Raw genomic sequence first — 25,294 nt, 5'->3', positions numbered from 1 at the left:
GGGATCATATCACTAGCATCCACCAACTCTCACTGTTATCCCACTCAACAAACACAAATTCTTTTCAAAGAGAAACAAAGGGCTAAACTGAGGTGGAAGGGGAAGCACCACTGTATTTCATTATATACCAATCCAAGTGCAGGTCCTGCCTGCATGGCATACAGGCTGAACAGAATCTACAGCCTGAATTAAGATCTATCTCTGCTAGAAGAAAATACTTGTTTCTCATCTACTTTGCTATGATGTTAAAGATGAGAAAAGTAATCACAGTGGCAAACTCAGAAAGTAGAATGGCATACTTATTGAAGTAAACAGAGCAAAAAGGTTTAGATTTTGTTCACAGTCCAGAAATTTATAGAAAGTCTATAAAAACTAGGAGAAAAAAAGAAAACCATGTCCTGTTATTTTAACAAGTGAAAAATAATCATTTCAGATTTCCAGACTTCTATTTACTCTGTAGAATGATGAATGTGTACTATCTCAGTTACATATGTAATCAGACCCCATTTTGATTTTCACAGAATCATAGAATATCCTGAGCTCGAATAAGCCCCAAGAAAAACACCATGTGCCTGAGAGTGTTGTCCAAACCTTCATGAGCTCTGACAGGCTTGGTGCTGTGACCACTTCTCTGTGGAGCTTGTTCCACTGCAATTAGATAAGTGAATCCAATGACATCTATAGAATGACTTTACAGAAAAAAATTGGAAAACTATCAAAAGACAATACTTGGCAAGAATAATTTATTTATCCTAATGATTTTCAAGCATAAATGGTTACTACGCATGTGAAAATACACAATAATAAATATCTCATATAGTAACGTGCCTTTCTGGATCCTCCCAAAGATGAGGTACAGCAGCAACTCTTCAAGAGCACATTCCTACTCCTCACATTCCGCTGTGAAGATATTCAGCACCAATGATGCGACATTTCTGAAGCCCTCTGACCTTTTTTACCCTCTTTACTAAAATTTATTTATTTATTTATATGGCTCCTATGGTTATAGAAAATTATCACAGTTGTTTAAAAAGGTCTGGACTAGATGACCTAAGGAATTACTGCTATTAATAGTGGGAAGGAATATAAGAATGTGTATCTATGTAGATAGCTATCAAAGGAATTACTGAAGAAAACAGATATTAAATAAACACAGCACTTTGTGAACAGTCTTTGTTTGCAAATCAAAATCATAATTAGCAGCACAGATTATCAGGATTATTAATTTCTGCTTCCTCTACTGGTTAATTGACCCTATAACCATAAAAATAATGATAGTTTGTGCAAAATCTCCAGATTGTTGTGTTGCAAATCAACAGTCCAAAAATCTGAAACCAAATTATATTATTAAAAACAAACCTTATACACAGCAGACATCAATTCTAAATGTCACCTAAACTCATCAAAATGTCATAACAGAAGCAAAAGGACCTTGCAGTTTAAAAATATGTTTCCTATTATACCAGTTTGTTTGTGCGCCCAGTTCACAGACGTTTCACTTCCCTCAGAATTAGAAGTGCAATTAAACATTTCAAATTATGAATCATTGTAAGAAACCACTGTTAATTGGATTTTTTATTGAAAGCTCCTTTTTTCTCTTCCTCATACAAAACATCAGAAGCAAGCAAGCTGCAAAGCAGCCTCGATCACAGGACAAGTTGGGCTGTAAGGCAGGGTCCGGCAGCCCACCCGATCCACCCCCACACGAAGCTAATTCCAGCATAATTCAAGGTCTGAGTATAAGCAAACATCAAATCTGTGACAAAAAACAGCAAAACTCAAAAATCATGGCATCTGATCACAATTATTACTTAGCCACAAGCAGCATATTCTCTGGCTAATGCAAATGTCACTAGCAGCTTGAATCACCTAAAAGAACCAAAGAACACCTTATTTCTGAGCTTCGATGGACTTATACCTCTGAGACTCTGCATTTCATCTAAGCTGACAAAATATACTCTATAAATATTTATTTAGCATACAGCAGATTTATTTTTATTTCACAAAGCACAAATAATATCCATATAGCCAAAGGTTTTCTGATTACATCTCCTGGAGAGATAATTTAAATACTAATTTTAAATGTCAGCCTGTGAATAAGAGCCATTTAAATGCTCTTTAAGTGGTGTGAGTTGTAGTAAACATTAATGTATAATTAAGTTTAGTTAGTAAAAGTGAAAATAATGGCTGATTTCATTTACCGTGCTCAGTATGTTTTTTTATTAATAGATGAGCAAGAGAAACTTCTATTGTCATATACAGATTAGAAATGTAAACACTTAACACTTCCCACAACGACTGACTTCAGAATTGATTATTATCTCAAAAAGGCAAAGAACCAGCGTGATAAAGAGCACTACTGCCCCCTAATGAGCCAGCCCACAAAAGCTCCTCTGTAACGGCATTTTTTGTCTTTCCTAAGATAACTTCATTATATCCATGAGTTATGAAAAAAAAAAGCGACAAATTAAGACAACCATTAAGAATATATAAATCAAATTCACATCACATTTCTGTGCAAAAGGCACACACATAATTTTGAGGAGAAAAAAAAAGTACCTAGCAGTGATGATTTTCAGGTAACAATACTTAGTGCACCAAGAGATCATGAACATGCAATGTACAACAGAAAAATTATGTTCCCACACTTCTGTTAGTATATAAATAGATATTAGTCAATTTATTTACTAGGATATAATTATTCAGAAAAAAGCCTGTAGTTATCTTCACATCAGATTTTTAAATTTTAGTGTCTATACTGTTTTCTTATTGCACCGTTCTACCTAAATGCCAGTCACAAATCTATTCTAGGCTTGTAATTATTGCAAAGTAATTCCGATCTTGAAATCTAAACATACCCACAAAGAGAGAAAGAGAGGAAACAATCAAAAAAATCCACTTTCTGAATTCTTCTTGTACAGGAAACAGAAGAACTTTCTGTGTCATATAAAAGTGACATTTTTTCCTTTTTATTTTTTTTTAATTGTTTTGCCACAAGAACTGAATCTGTATGCAATGCTGCCCAATGCAGCTTGGGCGTAAACTCTGGTTCCTGTATGCGCATTTCAAAAATACAGATTGCAAATGCTGAAAAAAATACAGCTGTTGCAAGTCTTGTTGAGAAGCACAAACATAAGCTGTGTACTCTCTTTTTATTTCACCACAAATCAGAAAGCAGAACTGAGTTCTGATTTCTCCCCTCCAACTTCTTGTACTGAATTTTCCATAGATAAACATTCTGACAGACACTACGGAAGAAAAGACTCCAATTTCCATTAGCAAGATAAGGTTAAAAGCAAATCGTGTCTAATTTGAAACACTCTGGCTAACAAAAGAAACCAACTTTGTGAATAAAAATTATTAAAGAGTTTGGCACTGAAACACCTCCAGCTGCTAAAATTCTTGAACTTAAGACTCTACCTTAAAACCACCAAATACTGGCCTTCTGTGGCCTCACATATGAAGTAATCATTCATATAATACATAATTAGCACAGAAAGGTTGCAAGTGATGAGTAATGTCTTACATAACTACACACATGGCAGAAGGCTGCAAGCTGCTAGGTATTAAAAGCAAGAAGTACCAATCACATGCTATGTGATAAAAATAAATTATCTACAAAGATATTGTAAAGACCTAAAATAACCATATTCCATGGTATTTCTCCTGTTACAGCCCAAGGTGCTGGTAGCATGGATCTCAGTCTGCTGAATATGTATGCTATTATATCAGTACTCCACAATTTCAAGTGTTTACTATAACTTTCATGAAATGTAAAACTGAAAACATCCACGAAACTAACAACAATCAAGAGTTCCAACAGATGCTTCAGAACTTTAACATAAAGCCATCACCACAACTCATTCCAACTCTGTCCAAGGTATTTCTTACCTTTGAATCTTCATTGCTCACTCCCAGCTCTAGCACAGCTTGAGGAGACTTCAGCTTTGCTTGCTTGGACTCTGCCATTTGAAGATTAAGCTGCCATCCAATTGTCTCAAGCTATAAAACACAAATTTAGACTACAGTCAAATGGCACAGAAGCACTGAAGTCAATTTGCAATACTGCCAGTGGTATGTGTCAGTGAACATTGTGTCAGGCTTTACAAATGTTAAGTACTTGTATACTATGCATATTCCACAGATTCTCCTGGACTCCAAGACAGATTTGCTTCTCCCTTTTCAAAGTTACCATTCAAACTGCCTATGACTACTCGATATAAAGCACCCTCCTATGCCTCAGATCTGATGGAACCAATTCATAGAACACAACTAAGGATCCAGAATAAGGTAGTTTCCTCCCCTTGTGGAAGTTTATCAGAAAAGTTGCAGATTTAATTTAGTTTCATATTTATTTTTCTTTTAGGAAAAATAAAAAAAATAACCAATAAATAGTAAACCAGTTAAAAATGGTAATTTCTTAATCAACAAATCTACTCATGTGTGTTGTACCATATACAGATGTTAATGACAAAAATAATTCTGTTCTGCTTTTTGAATCACTACTGCTGAAATGCCAAAAACCAGCTAAGCATGTGAGCAACAGAATTTTTAATAGAAAGTTATAAAAAAACACATTTTAAATTGCTTTTTAATCATCAATAAAAAATTATATTCAAACATTATCAAGGTATACCTCACACATAAATGGAGCACACAAGAACAGAACTACAAGACTTTCACTAAATAACCTATCTGGCCTTCCTGAATAAAGAGAAGTGAAAATACAAAGTCTTACCACCTGGAAAGATAATGTACACACAAGTTCTTTTTAATCTAGAGTCTCCCCTCCACTAGTAAATATTGTGGCTGACTTGGTAAAAGCAGAAATGTGGCACATCTCAGTTAATCTCTTACCAGTCCAACAGTTCAGATAAAATCACTAACAGAATAAAGCCATGCCAGAGGCCCTGTACTGTGAACAGCAATACACGCCCTGCATCCTACAGTGACAGTAATCTCTAGATGAAAGATAACAAAGGGTGGCAAAAACATCTTCCATGGGCACAGCTTCAAGACAGAACATCCAAAATTTATTGCAGCTATACCACTTACATTTACACATTAATGTGTGTTATATTACATTTCTTTGTATGCTACATCAATACTATAACTATGTCATCATAACTATGTAACAAACACTGAAAGCCACATGACTAAGCAAAACAAAAGGAAAATTATCATGACATATTAACCACCACTGCCAGTCCAAAAGGGCTATGGAGTTTAGCCAAGACCAAAGTTAAGGGAAAGAGACAGTGTCAGACTGACTTTAAGTACAGAAACAGGACAGTAGGAAGAACTTCAGCAGGTCAGCCTGTAGTATGTCAGCTGCTCTGCAATCGATTAGGGTTTCAATCTGTGATAAAAACAAGTAAGTTTACATTTTAATCAAATCGATGAAAGCATGCAGACAACACAAACAGACTTGGTGAAGATGCGTTAAGTCTGGTCCAGTTCATTTTGTGGTAGGCATAGCTTTAGTAACAGCATGACCACAGCCTATGAATTAGAGGCTTTAAAGAAAAGTTTTATAAATTATAAAAGCAGATGAATTTTTAATCATAATTCTGCTTTGATTTCCTCTAACTCGATTACATCTTGGTTGGTAAAAATACCAGCGCATTGCCCTTCTCAGACAAAAGTAAAGAACACTACAAAGTGGATTCTGTGTACATGTTCAAGTCAATGACACTAATGGACAACTCTGCTAAGCCCCTGTGCTGGTCAATATTTTTCAGATAATTATACCAGCTAGATACAGCTAGAAACATTTTTCTCTCCACAAACTTCAATAAAATTTAGTAAAGAAATTAACTCCGGTTCTCTCAGGAGCATGAAGATACTCCCTTATTCTCGTTTTTTTATCAAGAGAAAAAGTTTAGTTCAGTTAAAGAAATTGGTAACAGTCGACAGAAAAGGACTCAAGTCCTGAGTTATGGTGGGAGCAGCCCAAAGCAGGCAACCAGGAACAGTACCACCTATAGATAGAACACCTGGGCACTAGGGTCAAACACAGGGACAGCAAGTAAGCTCAGGCTCTTAGTCCTGCAGTCTCTCAAGTTCCAACCCTGTGCTCCTCTATTTAGAAAGGACTTCCTATCAGCTACTTCAACAGTTCATTACAGCAGTATGGAAACTAAGCCTTAGACAGGTTAGCAGCTTTTTCTGCATTATAAAACAATGCCACTAGAGACAAAAAAAATATCCCAGAAAGTCTGACTTCTAAGACTTTTCTGAAGTTGTTAAATAGTCTACTCTATGTAGCATGTTCTTAATGTTGTAGCATGAAGAACAAACCATCAAAAATAAATAAATTAAAATTTGTGTCTTCTTTTTCACTTCTAATACACATCTATCCCAGAACATCATAGAGGGCTCAGAACAAATACAACCTACGTGGCAGCACAGTGGCCTGAGTTTATAGCTGAACAGCAGCCATAACTCTTGTTTTATATTGCTTTACCTTAAAATTACTTGTTTTCCTATACAATTCATGTCTCTTTTCTGTTTTAAACACAGTTGTATGAGAACAAGTTTTGATTAATAAATTACATACTGCCTAAGGCTTAAAAATGGTCTATTTTCTTGAAAGAAAAATGTCACACATATTTGGTTATGGTTATGTTTACTTAGAAGACATTCAATAGCCTGAAATGTCAATTAACCTTTTGAGAGTGGTGACATGTCTTTGCATGGCATTTGTGTCAAGGCACAGTATTTGTTAGCCACGAAGTGGCATACATTTTAGAGCCAATTTTTTTTCAAATATGAAAGGACTACAAAATTATTTTCTACAACAAGTCTTATAACAGAAGTGAAAACAGAATGATGGAAGACGCTATATGGTGCCAGAATCTGGGACATATTAACTGAAAAGCATTTACTGGGGAGGGGCAGAAATATTTCTCCATAACTAGCATGAAAACAAAGTCATGTTTTTAGCTACTGTAGACCTTTAGCTTCTTTTTACAATTTCTTATCAGCAGTTTAGAAATGTGCTGGCTACCTTGTTACTGCAACAATAAGCACTGTGGCAAATGTACTATTTAGTGCTGTAACTTCTCACTGGTATCTCTGGCACTCACTTAACCTCAGGGTTATGTTTAGAAAACAAAAAACAACAGATGCAAGCTGGAAAACAAGGAAAAAACTATAGATATTAAATAAAACCAATGGTAGTAAACGTATAAAAATGCTTCAGATCTGCTCCATGAACCCAGTGGCAAGTGATTCATGGCAACAAAGTTACACAGAAGCTTTTGACAACCCCTGTAAATCCTCAGTTCCTGTGTCCATTTTGTTTCACTCAGGCTTCCGAAGAGGATGTCATGATACCCAGGACTAAGAGAGATGGAAGAACTTACACACTTCCCCCTTCCAGCACTCACTCAGTACTAGCTGTAGAAGAGATAAGGTGTTATACCTGCTAAACCAGGTGTGTATCCACAGACACAGTGCTTCTCAGTGACCACCCACAACTGTCCCAGGTCACATCCACATTAGAAAGCAGCTAGTTCTCCTATTAAAAGAGGATCTGACCCTTCAACTGTAGATGAGCGGCACCTTTACAGGTACATAAATATATCATCTCTGTTCTATTATGAACTCTATGATAGCCACAGTCATTTTCCTCCAGCGTAAAACATGGGATCTTCCAACTCATGCCCACTGTCCTGTCCACCAGACTATTTTCCATGCTAAATAGTAGAATGTAGTATTTTACATAATAAGACAAGATCATCAGCAATCTAGCATAACTATGGTAAAACACCTGGGTCAAAGTCAGTTTCTGCAAAAAGCCCATGTGCACTAAATGTCAAGACAGCTTTCACAGTTTATCTAATATAAACTTCAAGCACGATCCCAAGCCAAATCAAGGATTTCACATAGCCAAAATTAACATCCACAGAATCCACCATTTCCCTCATCATTTATGGCCTATTATGTTTTTACATATTCTCTTGTCTCTTGCTGGCATATTTTTACCACAGTTCCTTACTTTCGCTTTTAATCTGCCCATAAACTTTACTAAAAATTAAACCCAAACTGGGAAGAAATTCAAGGAATCTGATAAACATAACAAGTTTCTATACTAGTTGTCAAAAAAAAAAGTTCTCTTAACTAAATAAATATATACTCATTATTGAGAAATCCAATAAATGTTCATTGGCAAAGAAATTCAGGCTAAACACAATCATCTTAACTATATAAGAACCAGGCTATCAGACTCATAAACAAAGGACTACGACTTTGAGAAGGAAAGCAGACTGAATGTCCAGAACAGTCATCCTTCAAGTTGGAAGGACCAAGAACAGAGCTAAAGTGACTGAGAAGCTCACATTGAACAAGATGTTGGTAAGAACCCAATTTGAGGAAAGAAAATAAGTGGAAATATTCTGAAATATGGAAAACTAAGAGTGGGAACAGAATTTCAGAAAATATGCAAGCACCTAAAATGTCTTCCCTGATACTTCCAACTTCAGCCATTCAAAATATCTGGAGCAGGGTGCAGTACTTTTAAAGGAAGATAGGAGAAAAGGGTTTAAATGCTCAGTCAGTACCGGAGCAGGGAAAGGGGATATTTTTTAGTTTTGGTCTTGTTTGATATAATCAGATCACACCTCCTGTCTATCGCTATACCTACAAAAACTAGAAAACTGGAGTTTTCATACAAATCACCTGCTTCCAGAAGGTGGAGCTTTCAGAAGGTCATCTAATGTCTTAACAAATCATTATAGAAACTAGAGAAGACCAGTATTACAGCTCTCAGAACTGATTGATACAGCACAGCTTACTTCTTACCACAATGCAAACATGGTGCCATAATACCATGCAAATTTCCCCCCCATGGCTAATCTGTGATTTGGCACCTATTTACCCCTTAGAAAGCGCTTTAAGCATTAGCTCAGAGAAACAGGAGCAACAAATGAGTAAACAAAGCACTGAACCTGCAAGAATTATGGTACAGAAATACTGCTTGGACACATAAAATCAACATGACTGCAGTTTTTACAACCACCACACATTTACACAGTTATGAAACAGCCAATTACTTTACAGTTCTAATTCAACTCATTATGAAGATCTAATTACTCAGTTCAGGTTCCTGCACTCCATTCTCTCGGCAAAATTTTCTGCTTTCAGAACACCCACCTTTCACTAAATAGAGCAAAATATTGTATACTTCAGGTCTGTGTAATCCTAAACCATAAAATCATAGGCTTCAGTTAATGTGAGAATAATGACGTTATATTCAGAAAACACATGCTTCAGAAAATGTGGGCAACTAACCAGCATTATGGGTTAAACACTACTTAACAAGCCACTACAGACAAACTGGCAACAGAAAAGATTGTGAAGACCCTGGCATATCCATTATTAGCCTCTCTGAAAAGGAAATGACCATTAGCGTTTGTACAGGGAGAAATATAAATGCTGATTAACATTTAGCAAACAGAAAAAAAAAAAAAAATCTCAAAACTAGAGTTTCATCTTCAAGTCCAAAAAGTGAGAAAAGCACACTACTGGGCTGAACTTGTTAACAAGCCTGATGGGCAGAGAATGCAGAAGCAATTCTATACTGGTAGCAGTGTTTTCTGTAGTTTTATGCTTATGAGAGAAAAAAAACTTATGAAAATCCTGGATGGGAAAGGAACACTTAGCATAAGCAAACTAACATATCCAATTTGTAGAAGTCTACTACTACTACAACAAAAATGTTTTCAGTATTGCCAAAACATAACTGGTAAATAAAGGTGGTAACATTACTATATATTTGTTAATATTTGAAAATCAGCAATACAATAATACAGATTTTCAACAGTATTATTTCAATTGGGTATTTGTCAATGGGCTATAGTTTAATTTGTCTGTTTGGACTTTTTTTTTAAAGCAACAAAACTCTCCAACATGTGCCTTTTTAAGTAGCAAAATATTTTCATTACTCTGAAGTTGCTAAGGGGCTGCTGAAGTTCTCCAACATGACTGAGGAGAATTTTAAAGCAAACTGAACTTGTGGCCCACAGAACTAAAAGCCAGTAACAGTAATCTTTAGAATAACTAGGTCACATGTCGTGAATGTTGAGAAGACAACCGTGTGCTTATAAAAGTATGGTATGATACTAAATCGTATTCATCTAGTTTATAACACACGCATCAGTTCAGTCAAATCAGACTCCAGTGACATCACTAACGTGAGCACAACTGAAAATAAATCCTAAAATCCCTTCTGAAAATTCAAATCTTGGTACAAAACAGAGTGCTTCTAATCATAAAATGGTTTGGGTTGGAAGGAACCTTAAAGATCGTCCAGTTTCAATGCCCCTGCCATGGGCATTGATACCTTTCACTAGACCAGGTAACTCAGAGCCACAATCTGGCCTGGCCTTGAACATTTCCAGGCATGAGGCATCCACAGTTTCTCTGGGCAAACTGTTTCAGTGCCTCACCACCCTCACAATAAAGAATTTCTACATAATATCTAATCTAAACCTACTCTTTCTTGGTTTAAAGACACTACCCTTTGTTCTATCACTACGTGTCCTTGTAAAAAGTTCTCCAGCTCTCTTGTGGGGTGGACCCCTCCTGATACTGGTGGTGCTGAAGGACTTGATTAACATGGACACCCCTGTTCCTGATTGTCAGTAGCTTCCTATGGCACAGAATGCTGGTTTAGACTTGCATAGCTAAGAACTGACATCCAGGTCTCCTGACTTTAGGTCCATACTCACAGACTCACTCCAGGGTAATTTAAGTGCATCTATAGTTACTTTCCTTCCCAAACAGTCTGATTAATTTAAGGACACACTGAAGCAGTGTAATTGAGGTTTTTAAAAACTGCATAAAGGAAACAGATCGCCAATAACTTCTTACTGACTCATTTTTTACAGGTGCCACAGAAAACAGTCTTCCATTAGGCAGAAGCCTAATAAGCTATTTCAGATAAAGTAGGACGGTTACAGCAATACAGAAATTAGTTTCATGCTCCACTGGTATATAGAGCCACCCATTTGATTTTCAGATAATTTAATCCTTATTTTGAGAGGCCATTTATTTCAAAATGATCTGATATTTGTGATAATTTCAATGTTATCACATTATATGCACATGAGATTATGCTTTTCATAGCCTGGAAAAAAACTGACATGCTTATCAATAAAGTTTTTTCTTCTATTTCTACCAAATATGGTGTATTTGTAAGAGCACGGATCAGTTTACACACTACTCATGGAATTCAGCTTCATGACTACATCAGTGCTGGAGTGCTCCCTAATTAAAAGGTCACTTTAATTCACGGTCTAAAGTCAATATTGACAATTTAAGATTGCAAAGTCTAAACTACTATTTTAGTGTGAAGACTGAGTAACTAACACAGTGGGAGACTGCATAACAGAGGGATGAAAACCCAGCCTTCAGTCCATTCTTGAAGAAGTAGATTTATGATTGCTGGAGAAATACGGAACTACACTTTAATAGCTCCAGTGTGAGCCAAAACTATCAGATGCTTTAAAAATGAAGCCTGATGAACTCAAAAAGGGCACTATATGAGGTACCTGCTTGCAGTAATGGGGAAACTTAACAATTCAGTGCCTCTGCCCACATGTACTTAAGTAAGATACCTTTGGTGTCCCCAAAGACAATTACAGAGAGAAATGAAATCCAATTCTAACAAATAAAATCAGAATTTTGTCTTTTTATCTGGGATATTAATTAATTTCAGTTATTTTTCCCTCTAATTCGAGAGGGATAGTTCAACTTTAAAGATTAAATATTTACTGTAGTAATTGAAAGAGCTGTTTATGTAATTTAAGACATCCATACTATCATCACTGAAACTGTTATGAACAGTGAAGTAGGAGATAAGGGCATATGAAAGACATCTTCAGGAAATCTTTGTCTCATATTATTGGAGTAGTATATAACACACTGACACAAAACATTTAAGAATGTTTTCCAACCAACAAAATATTTGGAGGAAATTAATAATCTATAACAGAAGACATTTTCTAGTGCAGCTCTTTCACTTACAATACATTTATTTCAGTTTTCTAACAAATAACATAGAGGAAAATTAGTATGGACACCCACTCAGTTTAATTCTTGAAAGAGCAATTGCCATAGTTCCTCCACTGAAGTCAAAGTATTCCTCAATTCATTGTAGAAAAAGAAGATCAGAATACTCACATTTGAAGTTTGGGGATCTTCTCCATCTTTCAATAATTAATTAGACAAAATGTACTAAGCTGAAGTTGAATACATAAATACTTTTCATTTAAAGAAAGTATTGCAACATGTATATTCGCTTTTAAAATATTAACTGTCAGTTTTGTATGAATGGGAAAGGACTAAATGTGCATTATACATTAAAAAAAAACTAGCCTACAATGCACTACTCTAAATTCATACCTGTGTTATCACACCAGCATAAAACTAGAGGAAACTATTAACTCTGCTTTCTAAAATTTTCAGCCAAAGATGCCAGTTCTGCTTTTCATCAGCACACTCAGCACTCAGGAATCAAAAATCAAAATTAGATATGAAAATGACAATTTTGCCTGCTGTGATAATGAAAATAATTTAGGAATAATCTAAGATGGATAACAAAACATTCCTGGATTTGAACTCTTTCAAAAACTCTCCCCAATTACTTAAAAAAAGAACATTTCCACAGAGGACACACCAGCAGGATGAAGCCAAAAGTGTACTCAATATAGAAAATAAATATTAAAACAGAAAAAAAGGGGCAAATTTTTAAGAGACAGCAATGATTGACAGGCACAATTTGCCAATCATCACAGCTAGGGTCTTCATCACAGAAATAATCTGTAATCAGAAGGAGAATGTTTCCTTTAAAATAAGCCCCAGATCAAACACAATGGGAAACTCGAGCACTGAGGACATGGGAGATGACTGCATAAACACATTGATTCCTATTCTCTATTGTTGCTACCAAATTCAGTTGAACTAAGGCAGTATGAATATCTTTGAAGGAAGTTCTGGATATTGCAGCTTCTTTCCAGTAGGTCTCACTGTAACAACTGATCCATGGGTGAGGAGGTCTGCAGTAAAACAGCTGGATTTTCACATTGGTTGCATAAAATCTCTGACTACAGTCCTTTACCGTTTTCTTATTAGCAATGGAAAAACCTGATGGTATACAGCAGTTAAAAATCTGCCCCTCTACTGCACAAACATATTCAACTTCAATACAATTCAGTATCCCCTTTTCATAAATGGATTATCAAGACATTTTGTAGTTTCAGTGAAAAGTACTTTTCAATGGCAGATTTAAAATCCTCATAAGACTCATATTTTATCTGTAGATGTGAATCACAAATTGAAGGACCAGCATCTTCAGCTGATAATACTAGGCAAATCTTCAAATTAAACACAAGACTTGGAGCAGGCACCACAAAAATGGTATGTAACTATCAATAAAACCTTACACACAACCACTCATTCATAGAACAAATTCAGGATAATAGACTGGGGGTTTTAACTACAAGTCTGTAGTTAAAGACAGTCAGAACACATGCACAGCCAAGTTTCAGCTACAGTGACTCCTACTACATTTTAAGACTGGACTTTGAAACTATAATGATAGTCATAAGAAAATAAGAATCCCTGGATGGATCTTATCACTGGATGGATCTTATCTATCTGAACAAACTACTGGAATGCAATGTCAAATCAGATTCTGCACTAATCTTGCAGATACTGCAAGACGATCAGCAAACAGGCAAACAAAACAAAAAAGCAACTGGGAACTACATTTTTCACCAGTAAATAAGAATAACTAGAAATAGAGCAAGTTGTAACATAAAGGCAAGGAAAGGGCTGGATTGGGTTAGGCAGGCAGACAGTGAATTTACAGAATCCTGTAAAAACACTGATCGAATAGAACACAATTCCCGAGGGGGAAAAATAAAATCTGAAAGTTTAAAAAAAAAAGAAAAAGAAAAAGGAACTATTTATGTAGCTTTGCATCTTAGCCTCAAAAGAAGCACTGTTAAGATCAAGAGACTGAAGGTAGGTTAGGCCAAAGACTTAATCGAGTGATTAAACCAAGTAAGTGGGATAGAGGCACTGGATGTGAAGAAATCTTCACTAATGTGAAGAAACACATTATGTTTGCTGTGAAATCCTTGGACTTCTCAGCACAACTTTTCCTAGTGATATCAGTAATTTTAGGAGGCAGGAAAAAAATATTGAAATTAAGTGCAGTAAGCGTTTTAACTTTGTAAACCAGGATTTTCAGCTTATACTTAGTGCTAGAAAAGGCAACAGGAGCAAGCCAAAGAGCAAGTACCACAGTTACCCCTCAGAGAAGATATTAAGAGCATATTAAAAATAAAAAAAAAAGAGAGTGAGATTTTAATCTACAAGGAAAACATGCACTAATTATGTACCTAAATCCACCTTAATTGGTGAAGATGTAAAGCCAACCAGATGCTTCATCCAAGATCACCTCTCTCCTGGAGGGGTAATTTCCTCTGAATTCCCATTTTTGTCTTCAAAGGTAAAATCCTTTTCCCTTGAACAAACCTTACTTAGCACTTATGCCAAGAAAAGTGATATTTTCAGACATCTTTGCTCAATATTCAAAGCAAAACCCCTCATCTCTTAATCTTTGAGTTTAAAAAAAGAAAAAGACAGACACTAAAAAGTACCAGTGTACTTCAAAAGGGAGGAAACAAAAGAAATAATAAGACATGAAATTGGTAGAGCAAGACTAGTGCTACACAGCAACTTCAAAAGAATTTTCCCTCAGTGAAGTTACTGCAAGTTTTCATCTTAAACGGATTTTTACTGATAAGCAGCTACTTTGAAAGCAAGTAGAAAGAGACTGTATAATAAACATTACAAACAGCCTTCAAGTTTCCCAAACCCCAGTATTTCAGGATTCCCTTTGTGCAAAGGTAAATGTGGTGGTGTACTCCGTCTCTGGGAAATGTGTTGGCACAGAGCTACGGTAAAAATGCACACTATGACCACTTTAATCAAATCATAGCAGAAGAATATATGGCAAGGTGGGAAGGTTAGACAGATTTCAATTAGAGATAAGGCAGAAATTTTCATTAAACATAAAAAAGATCCCAGAAATTACCTGCCATTTCAAGCCTTGAAATCACAACCAGACCCCTGTTCCAAAAGCTCCTTTACATATTGAGGGAAAATTATCCTTTGTATTATACAGAAAGTTACACAGGATAAGCATGGTACTCTTTTGCAACTTTAAAAGACGGTATTTTGCATGTAGGAACAGAACAAAAGTTTCAGATGTTTTAAAACATTCTCAAAAACTTATTTCAGCCTTTTTCAGAAGACAGAAAAGGGCAAGGAGAGGAAGAAACTCATTAAAAAATCCTCAAGTAGTACCTAAAAACTGTAAACAATTAAAATTCCTACTTACAAAGCTGAGTAAAAGAATAAGACTCAACTGTGCTGTAGCTGGCTACTAAAATAAATCTCAGCAGGTACAAAGCTGTGTCTTTAGCACATATTTCATCATTTGCATTGTCTTTGCCTCTGTCGGCATCATATAATGTAAGTGGGTTCACAATTCATTGTGACAACGCCCATAGGTACAACACTATTCGTGACCTCTGCTTGTCACTCTAAGAATGATTAGTTGATCAGACATAACAAGGAAACTAAGATTCTTTCTGTTTGAGCTGTATTCCTCCTATTTTGCATTCTTCTGATATCTGAAAGCATTTTCTGCCATGACATGCATACACAGAGTACATCAGTTCTCTTTGCCATAATCACCACAGTATGCAAGTGTTTCAGACTATTTCTGTAGATTTGCCAGCCTTTAGCAAAGGGAATTTAGCATATTAACATTGCATATACACCCATTAGCAAGAAGGCCAGTTTCTGAGAAAACCACTTTCAGAGTTTTTCCCATATGGCTTCAAACAGGCACTCAAGATACAGAACTGACAGCTCTGTCAAGAATTTTAGGTACATAATTTCACTAGTTGCATTCCCACGCATCATTATATTAAGAAATGCTGTCTGAAAGCTATAAAAAGCTTCTCTTGCTTGGCAACATAAGACTCTTATCTTTTTCATGACACATATTTTAAGGATACCCTGAATAGTTTCCCAAAACAAGAAAGGTATGAGGCATTTAGTTGGATCTGCCTTTAAAACAGAGATTTGCACAAAATACCAAAAAAACATACAGAGAACATAATATAGGGGGAGGGGGAAGTGGAGAAAAACAATAGAAGTGATGAAAAATTGCCGTAAGAATTCAGAGTGAACCCTACTAAAAGTCTATCTCTTCTATGCAGAGAGGAGAAAATACATTGTAATCTGACCAGTGTGTTCTCATTTCTAAACTGATATATTACCAATCAAAGACTTAAAAACTCGATCAGATTGATATTGGAATATTATCACTCACCTGTCATTATAAAGGCTAAATTAAGAATGTGTTCAAAGGAAAAAAATAATAAAAATACCATCATTCTGATTGACTAGGACTGCATTATACAGAAGAAATAATATCATACAGACACTGCCATATGAATAAGGATTCAATGAACCAATTAACACAGCAGAATATACATAATTAATAACCCCGTGCAGCTGAAGACTGCCAATAGCTCAGTGAAGAAAAATGAAAAGATGAAGTGAGAAAACTAATAGTATTAAACTGTTGAATTTTTGGTTAACTCTACAGTTTTTATTCATTCCTCGAGTAAGAAATATCCCTATCTATTAAGCAGTGTGCACAAAAAAGACCTACATTCAAAAAAGAACAGGTTTTCTCAAACAATTAGTGTCCAATATGCCACAGAAATCTTCAAGTAATCAGTACTCTAGGAAATACTTGTTCTGTTGCTCCAACAAACTCAATTTGCCATCCTAATGAAGGGATCAACCAGCACACTACCACCTACATCTCTTGCACAGAACTGATATACCCGGAACTCAGAATACTGGTTTTTAACAACCTTTACTTTATAGGCAAGAAAAGAATCTGGTTTAAGAGAAATAACATATCCATACAGGCAAATTATCTGTAAGAAATTACTTCTCATAATAACTAGTGGTCTTGAGTCCAAACCTGAGCACAGGTTCCAATGTTTGCTCAGTATGTAAACCATACCCCTTATAAATAAAAAATAAAACTTTCTGCCATTTTTTATTATCTTAAAACAGCAATGAAAGATTACCGCCTGGTCCTTCTTGTGTACACTACAGAAAATAGGCTTAGTGCCAGCATTTCAATACTTTCAAAATGGACAACTTGTAAGTACCAGGTGTCAGAAGAGACTCAGGATTATTTTGCCACATGGATTTTAGTAAAACACTTGATAAAATTCCAAGATCTTTCTTAGTTACTTCATAAACTCTGTCTTGTACACAGTTTCCCTGTACATCCTCACATGTTGGAACAGAACTATGAAGACCTCAGTAACACTAATCATGACCTTTATTCTACACTTGGACCCACATGAGCAATCCCATGGACACATCCATTAAAGCTGCTTAAAAGAAAATTCATAGTTGCTAAGTGTACAGAGAAGCACACGGTAAGAGAAAGTACCAAAGAATCACATAAACTGAGTTCTAAATTCATATGTAGTTCTCCACACCACCTGAACAGGTCAGTAAAAGTCTCTACCAGGTCAGTAGAAGTCCCTACCAAATATGCTAGTGATAACCAGAAAGCCTGTATGTATTTTTAAAAGAATATGAAAGTGAAAAAAACCCCAACAACCAGTATTCATAGACTCGTAGAATGTTTTGGATTAGAAGGGACCTTTGAAATGCATCTAGTTCAACTTCCCTGTCATGGGCTGGAACATCTTTTAGTAGATCACATCGATCAATGCCCCATCCAACCTGACTTTGAACACTTCCAATGATGGGGCATCCACAACCTCTCTGAGCAGCCTGCTCCATTGTCTCACCCCATCACCCCCTTCCTTATATCCAGTCTAAATCCATCCTCCTTCAGTTTAAAACTGCTGCCCCTTGTCCTGTCACTACATGCCCCAGTAAAAAGTGTCTCTCCATCTCTCCTGTAAGCCCCCTTTTGATTCTTGTAGCCCCTTTAGAGTACTGAATGGCTACAATAATGTCTCTCTGGAGCCTTCTCTTCTCCAGGCTGAACAATCCCAACTCCCTCAGTCTGTCTTCATAGCAAAGGTGTTCCTGCCCTTGTAGGACTTTAATGGCCCTCCTGTGGACCTGTTCCAAGATGTCCATCTCTGTCTTCTGCTGGAGGCCCCACAGCTGGATTTAACACTCCAGATGAGAGGAGCAGAGAGGAAGAATCACCTCCCTCAACCTGCCAGCCACATTTCTTTTTATACAGTCCAGGATACAGTTGGATTTCTGGGCTGCAAGTCCACATAGTTGGCTCAAATCAGAATTTTCATCCACCGGCACCTCCAAGTTGTTTTTCTGCAGGGCTGCTCTCAATACATTCATCTCCCCAGTCTGTGTTGATACCAGGGGATGCTCTGACCCGGGAGCAAGACCTTGCACTTGGCATTAAGAACCTCATGAAGTTTACACGGGCCCTCCCCTCAAGCCTCTCAAGGTCCCTTTGGATGACACCCCTTCCCTCTACCTTACCAACTTCACCACTTAACTTGATGTGATCCACAATATTGTGGACAGTGACACAGTCTCACCAGTCTCAACATGACCTTAAGTCATGTTGGTCCCTCTCTCTGAGGTAGACCTTTATTATAAAGTCACCACAAAAAGTATTAATATTCCAGTAAGTCTATTTCATACCCTATTCACATTATTTTCTTCCAAAATATAGCAGAAGTATGTCAGAGACAGATAATGTGAAGGATTAGAAGGAGGGAACTTCCATGGAATGAGAGTGAGAAATCTCACACTATGTTGTTTGAAATAAAAAACACACTCTTGTTTAGTATTTCTCACAATGACAAAAGAGATATACATTAAAATCAAAAGATAATGGATATACGGGTTTTAAAAAACATCAGTTTTCCCTCAACTGGTAGAAAATCAGAAATCAGGCAAGTACACAGACTGAAACCTCCAGGTTCAGGAAGTAAGGGTGAGAAATAATCATCTTTGAGGGTGCAAGACAGCTTCTAAGTCATAATGTGAGGCATAAATTTCCATCAAAGAGGTTAACTGGAGGATTCCACCCCTATGCTTTCATCCAAGGTGCTGAAGAGAGGGTATCCAACAAATAGATTTTCTAATCCAGTTCCATAACTCCCGTATTCCTGGAATCTGAATCACATACCAAACTACAAGGCACATTTGACGAAAAAAAGCCTCATTATGAATCCAATATCAACCATACACAGAGCATGAATAAATCAGTCTTAAAAAACCCATGCAAACAAGCAAAAGAAATTCAAACATCCCTACCACGCATCAATCTTCAAGATTCCTAAGGAAAGCAAATGTCATTCCTACCTTCAAGGGTAAGAAGTAGGACCCCAGGAACTAAAGGTCAGTCAGCCTCACCTCAGTCTTTGGCAAGATGATTGAACAACTATTCCTTTTCTATGTTACTAACAAAATCATAAACTAACAAAATTAATCTTATCTCAACAAGATATATAGCAATGATAAAAATAAATAAAGAAAAAGCGAGTCAGTGTTCCACAATTCTTTCCAAATATTTGATCTTGGCTGCCACTTATGTGTTCTATACACAATTCCTTATGCATTTGAAGGCTTATTATGAACCAACAAAAGGATGTTATTATACCTTCTCATAGATGTAGACATCTATGCTAAAGATACAATGAGACTTCATAGCATGTAGCAAGTTTTAACTGGTAATAGGCACACAGGAAGCAAGATTATCATGCCACCATAGAAAAGTATCTCAAAATTGTAAGAAGTATCTCACAAAATTCACCATCCAACAAGTTCACAAAATTAAAGACGGCAGGTGCTCAGATGCAAGTAATGAGAATCAACAGGCTGATGAGCTAAACCACCACAAGTGTTCATGACCACATTTTACCCTTGCCCTATTGAAGGCCTGTTCACAAACACCTCCAAAGGGTCAGTTGGTTGCACTACTTTGCATTGCTAATAAGTATGCTGGCTTCTCACAAACTTTGTATCTTAGTTTAAACTCCTTGCTTAAAATCAAACCAATACAATTTTATTCTCTCTCAGGAAAAACAAACAAAACAAAACAAAAAAAACCCCACCAAAACAAACAAACAACAAAAACATTACCTTCTGAGGGGTCAAAACCCTCTGCCTGAACTTTTCAATCGTATCTTGACCCGCCGCCGCCCATGCAGTAGCAAATGCTTCAGCTTTGTCTTGATCCAGGTGAATGCTCTGTAGCTGCTGTTGCAATGACACAGGCTTCAAATTATGATAGACTGCCTGTTAAGAGGAAAAATAACTGCTGTTGTTGAGCGCTGGTCTACAAGTCACTCCAGATACGTTCTACCACGGATGGCCACCATGTTCACACAAGATTTTTACGAGCAACTCTACTGGGGGACTACAAGCATCCTGTTGTTCTTCTTAACCCTCTAACTGAGAAGACAGAAAAGCATAACTATCTTAAAATGCAACATTACAAATAACTCTTCTCAAGACAGACAAACTATGAAAAAAAACACACATACAAGCGAAATCTGAGTATTTGTACAGATTTCCACTGTACATAATACCAAAGCAGTGATCACTGAAAAAAACCTGGGCTTTGAAGCCAATTGTGACCAAAAAAAAAAAGGATAACTTTTCCAAATTCACACTATTCAAGTAAGCCTGAACTACGAAGTAGTATTCCAAAAAGATGAGCTCACCAAAACTGAAGGAGTCAGATATTACCTCCCTATTAGCATCATTTTTTTGTGTTTCACACGGTGCATAGTATGCTGGTCTCCCCTTTCAAAACAGGACTCTGTCATCACCAGGTCAGGGAAAAAAAAGAAACAACACATGTGGCAAAGACCATACAGAAGTCCTTTTATCTCTAACGTGTCCATAGACCAAAGGGCTGCTAAAAAAGTTATGCCCTGTGATATGGTTTGAAGCTGGCTCCCTGCCAAGTCTCCAAACCTTACCACAAGAAGTCGTCCCCCCTCCAAACCTCAGAGAGAAGAGGGAGAAAAAACAACTAAGAAAACCTGAAAAGAGAGAGAGACAGCTAAAGTGATATATATAAATATATATAAATATATTTACACTTATGTTACAGTTATATACAATTGAAATATATACAATTTCACAAGGGAAAGAGAAGGGGGGAGGGAAAAGGAACAAAACCAAAATAAAATATATATATATCCCAATTAGTAACTCAATATCTAACAACTAAAAGAGTTAGCAAAGAAATATCTCACTACTCTCCTTGGGACAACCGAAGAGTCGCTCTGGACCGATCACCGGCAACCTCTGCCTCCCAAGGTCGACAAGGCCTAACCAGGCCTCGCTCCCCAACACGGCAGAACCGACAGCAGGGAACCTGCACCTCCAAGCCGCCGGAAGGAAAGAGAGCGAAGGCCTCTCCTCCTTTCTTCTTATAGTCTGGCTTACGTAAAAATCGTAGGGAATACTGGGTAAATCTGGGCCCTTCCTTGGTTACAAACTGGTCACCAAGGAAGGCCTAGCCCAAACCACCACACCCTGACAGAACAAGTAGCTCTAAGAAGCACAGCTATCAGCAAGAACACATACATGGTTCGCATACATGTAGTCCATCTGGGACTCCTTTTTTTTTTTAAATGCAAAAGAAGCAAGTCCTAGAGGAGAATAACTGCTTTTTCTGTTCATCTTCAATGATTATAATATAAATTAAGCAGCCTGATGAAATAATGACCAGGCAATAAACAGGTAAGTCTGATGTTTGGCTGAGATGAAAATTCAAAATTTTAGTCTGGAGGTGATCTCAGGTTTCATTTTCACTTTTTTGGTCGGTAGGAGCCATGGGAAAGACTGTTTGCTTTCCTTCTAAAGCAGTGGAATGTGTCAACTAAGTGTAGTGATCATAAACTGACGTGTAAGAAAGGACTAGATTCAAATCCCACAACAGACCATCACTATGTGTTCCCCTGGTACAGACTATAGTTTCTATAATCACAGGAAATGGACGAAAACATCATGGGTGTGACAATTTTTAAGACAGTTAATATATTTACCACATAATACAATGGCTTCCTAACCTTAGTAGAGGCAGACTGCAGAATTAGAAAACCTCTGTTTACAAGGTATTTAGCTCTACATCATGCAGTCATCCACTCCTCCAAACGCTAGAGCTGCATGAGGTGTGTCTGTTCACCTCAGTACAGGCTGCTTCTGGGCACCAAAGTTTTCCATAACTGAATCTTAAGGCAACTTAAGCAGTGATCAATAATGCTATGTAGTATTTTCCTTACAAGAAAATGGCTAACTTATTTACAATGAATAAGAGGGAAAACTATATCTCATAATTACCATCACTTCTCTTGGAGTCATGCAGACCTCCCTTCTACCAATAACATCTACATTAGCTGGAAAATCAATCCACAAAGGCAATTAGTCCCATCCAAATCAGGAAGGCATGAAAACAAAAGCAGTAAAATCATGAACCCAACACATATATAATATACTACAGATATATGTTTCCACTAATTAATTTTTAACTTGACTTTTATATTTTCGAAATCTAATGTGGGATAGAAAAATACATTTATCAATGCATAAGGATGAAAACAAAATACCTGTTCTAAAATGAAGGATATAGTTTCAAGAACCAGATGAAGATCCTGCTTTTCCAATGAAAAAGCTATTTGAAGTTTTTCTTCCTCCTCTTCACTGAAGGTACTTTCAGCCTGAAGCACAGAAATGTTTAGTCACAATATTTCATTTAAGGACGAAGAACTTACTTGTTAAAATAAAAACATAGTGGCTGTCCAGTTGTTTCTAAATGGAAATAGCAAAGTAAAGTTCTTTTCCAACAGAAATATACAAGCGATTCCTCTCACTGAAAATCAAAATTGAAAGTCAACAGTACCACAGGATTACTTGAAATACAGCAGAAGAAAATGCTTTCTCTTTGCACCTGAGAGACACTAAAGAAATATTTTTCTTTCAATTATCAGATCCAACCACCTTTTATAAATAAAAATAAGACAAGTACTAAGTCCATTACCTAAGTCAGACCCCAGAGAAAACAGAAGGCAAAACTGTAATGAAGTTAGTTGTGTATGTTTCTTCCACTCCAGATGTCCTACAAACCACCCACGCTGTTATTAAGGAAATAAAGGCCTAATGCATATTTATTTTTTAAGTCAGATTTGAGTCTACAAACTACTCTATTACTGGAGACTATTGAGAATGTACTGTACTTTTAAAATACAGCAGTTGTACTTATTATACGAGAGAAAATTAAACAGTAATTTAAATGCAGATATTGCCTTCTTTTAAAATGTAATTACTAACAAATCTATAATACAGACAACAAAACACCATATTTAGATCGCTTAGTAATGCAAAACTGCAAAGAAAACAAGAAAATCAATTCAGCTGTCAGAATAAAAAAATGAGGCAATTACAAATTTCAATGATTGCAACATACATAACAAGAGTATCAAAATGGAAACATTATTTGAATAATTAGCTGTTGGAGGGAAACACAGAGTGTCTGCTTTGTTAAGGAAAGTGAGTTCATTTAAAGTTTCCAGCAATTTAACCAGCTCTAAATACTTCAATACTTTAGAAAGGTCAGCCAAACCACTCAGGAGATTGAGTTGGTTAAATTACAAAGACCACGTCCCTCATGTAAATATTGATTAAAACTGTGAAGAGCTACTAAAATGCTATGGAGTAGTAAAAAAGAACAAACAAACCAAACAAAAAAAAGAAGTTAGTGACAGTTCGGATTTAACGATGAGTTAGTATCCATGCAAAACAACCGACAAAACTCTGCAATAACAGCAACATCCAAGCTAGTAATTTTGATAGGAAAAAAAACTCAGCAATTGAATCAAATGAATCCTTATAGCCTCAGAATTATAACCTTTAATACATTCACATTTTTTTCCATGTTGCTCCTAACCTGTAATATTTTAACATTTAGTTTGTAGCATGTGTACAGAAAACAAATTCTGTATTTCTTATTCTACTTTTTCTGGACACAAAACAAGGGAATAAACAAAATCTAACACTGAAAGACAACAAAAATGACAAAATATATTTCTGGTGTAAGATTTATCTTACAGTTTCTGCTGCAATATTTAGTGCAAAGTTTAGACCTAGTCTTCATTTGACATTTTGGCACTGTACAATGAAACTTACTACTGATTTATTTTATTATTTTTTTATTTATTCTGCAATTACAAATATCTTCTGTAAAGGTGACAAAAATATTCACTAAAAGTTCTGGGCTTTATTTTTAACCTCAGTTTCACAGGTGGTTTTGGTTGACGGATATACAGAAATGCAGAAAAATAAACAAAAATATGCATTTAGTGTTTCGCTCATGATGTACAATGTGGTATACATAAAATTTTCCTTACAAAGGATGTTCTCTGATGTTTGATCTTTGTATATTTTGAAGCCTAAACATCAAGAAAGGAGATTTAATCCACAAAACAGAGAGCAGCTAACAAGCTCTAAGTGATGTCCAGGTGTTAGAAAAACAAATTACTTGCAGTAGAATTGCGTTTTTAAGGTTTAGGGTTCGCATGCTTCAGGGATCTCAGACCTAGGGGGAGGTTAACAAAGCTTGGGAAGAAGGATGTATCACTGATAGTGGATACAAAAAATGCAGAATTTAGGGTCCACAAAGACATTTGGCAGAACTCCAAAGATAAGGAAGAAACTAACAAAGCCAACTCAGCAACCGTGCGGAATCCACTCCGACCGGGTAAAAGGTAATTCTGGCAACAGGAGAGCACGACCACAGACCCACAGCCACAGACCCAAGTAACCCACCGATCCAAAAGCAAGAGACTGAGCATGTGGACTAATTAGCATGAGAAGCGATGGAATCACTAACCAATAGAAGACAGGATACGAAGTAATAAGACTACTATGTAACTTGCGGCAACGGAACACTAATTCCTTTGTTTGCTAAAATGTATAAATAGTAAAAAAGTTTTGATAGTTGGTGTGTTTGATTTGTGAAATTCCACCAGGCACCCAGCCTTGCACAACTCTGAAATAAACAATCAGTGTCTCTCTCGAGTGTGCAATTGTTGGCTTGCTGCATACAAGGTAACGAATCCGATTTTTGTGGACAACACTCGCGAGGGCAGGAGCGTGGTTTGTGCCAAAGGCCAAGGAATTCGCGTGTCCTGACAGCGCCCTGAGGCACTGG

The 25,294-nt window shown here is 36.5% G+C and overlaps 1 protein-coding gene across 2 annotated transcripts in view; it reads right to left on the bottom strand.

Moving 5' to 3' along the window:
• COMMD10 (COMM domain containing 10) overlaps positions 1 to 25,294 on the bottom strand; it is a 101,187-nt gene that overhangs the window by 75,103 nt on the left and 790 nt on the right. For both annotated transcript variants that reach the window (XM_039384842.1, XM_027752164.2), the window contains exons 3-5: positions 22,695 to 22,805; positions 20,215 to 20,370; positions 3,892 to 4,002 (exon numbers count right to left, since the gene is read on the bottom strand). In XM_039384842.1, coding sequence (XP_039240776.1) covers positions 3,892 to 4,002; positions 20,215 to 20,370; positions 22,695 to 22,805 — 378 coding nt within the window. The remainder of the gene's footprint in view (positions 1 to 3,891; positions 4,003 to 20,214; positions 20,371 to 22,694; positions 22,806 to 25,294) is intronic.

Source organism: Pipra filicauda, unplaced genomic scaffold (genome assembly GCF_003945595.2).
Source record: "Pipra filicauda isolate LSUMZ 115617 unplaced genomic scaffold, ASM394559v2 scaffold37_size4185640_pilon, whole genome shotgun sequence".
Classification (NCBI taxonomy): domain Eukaryota; kingdom Metazoa; phylum Chordata; class Aves; order Passeriformes; family Pipridae; genus Pipra; species Pipra filicauda.
Note: the sequence above shows the minus strand (reverse complement) of the source record. Positions and strands in the feature narration are given on the sequence as shown.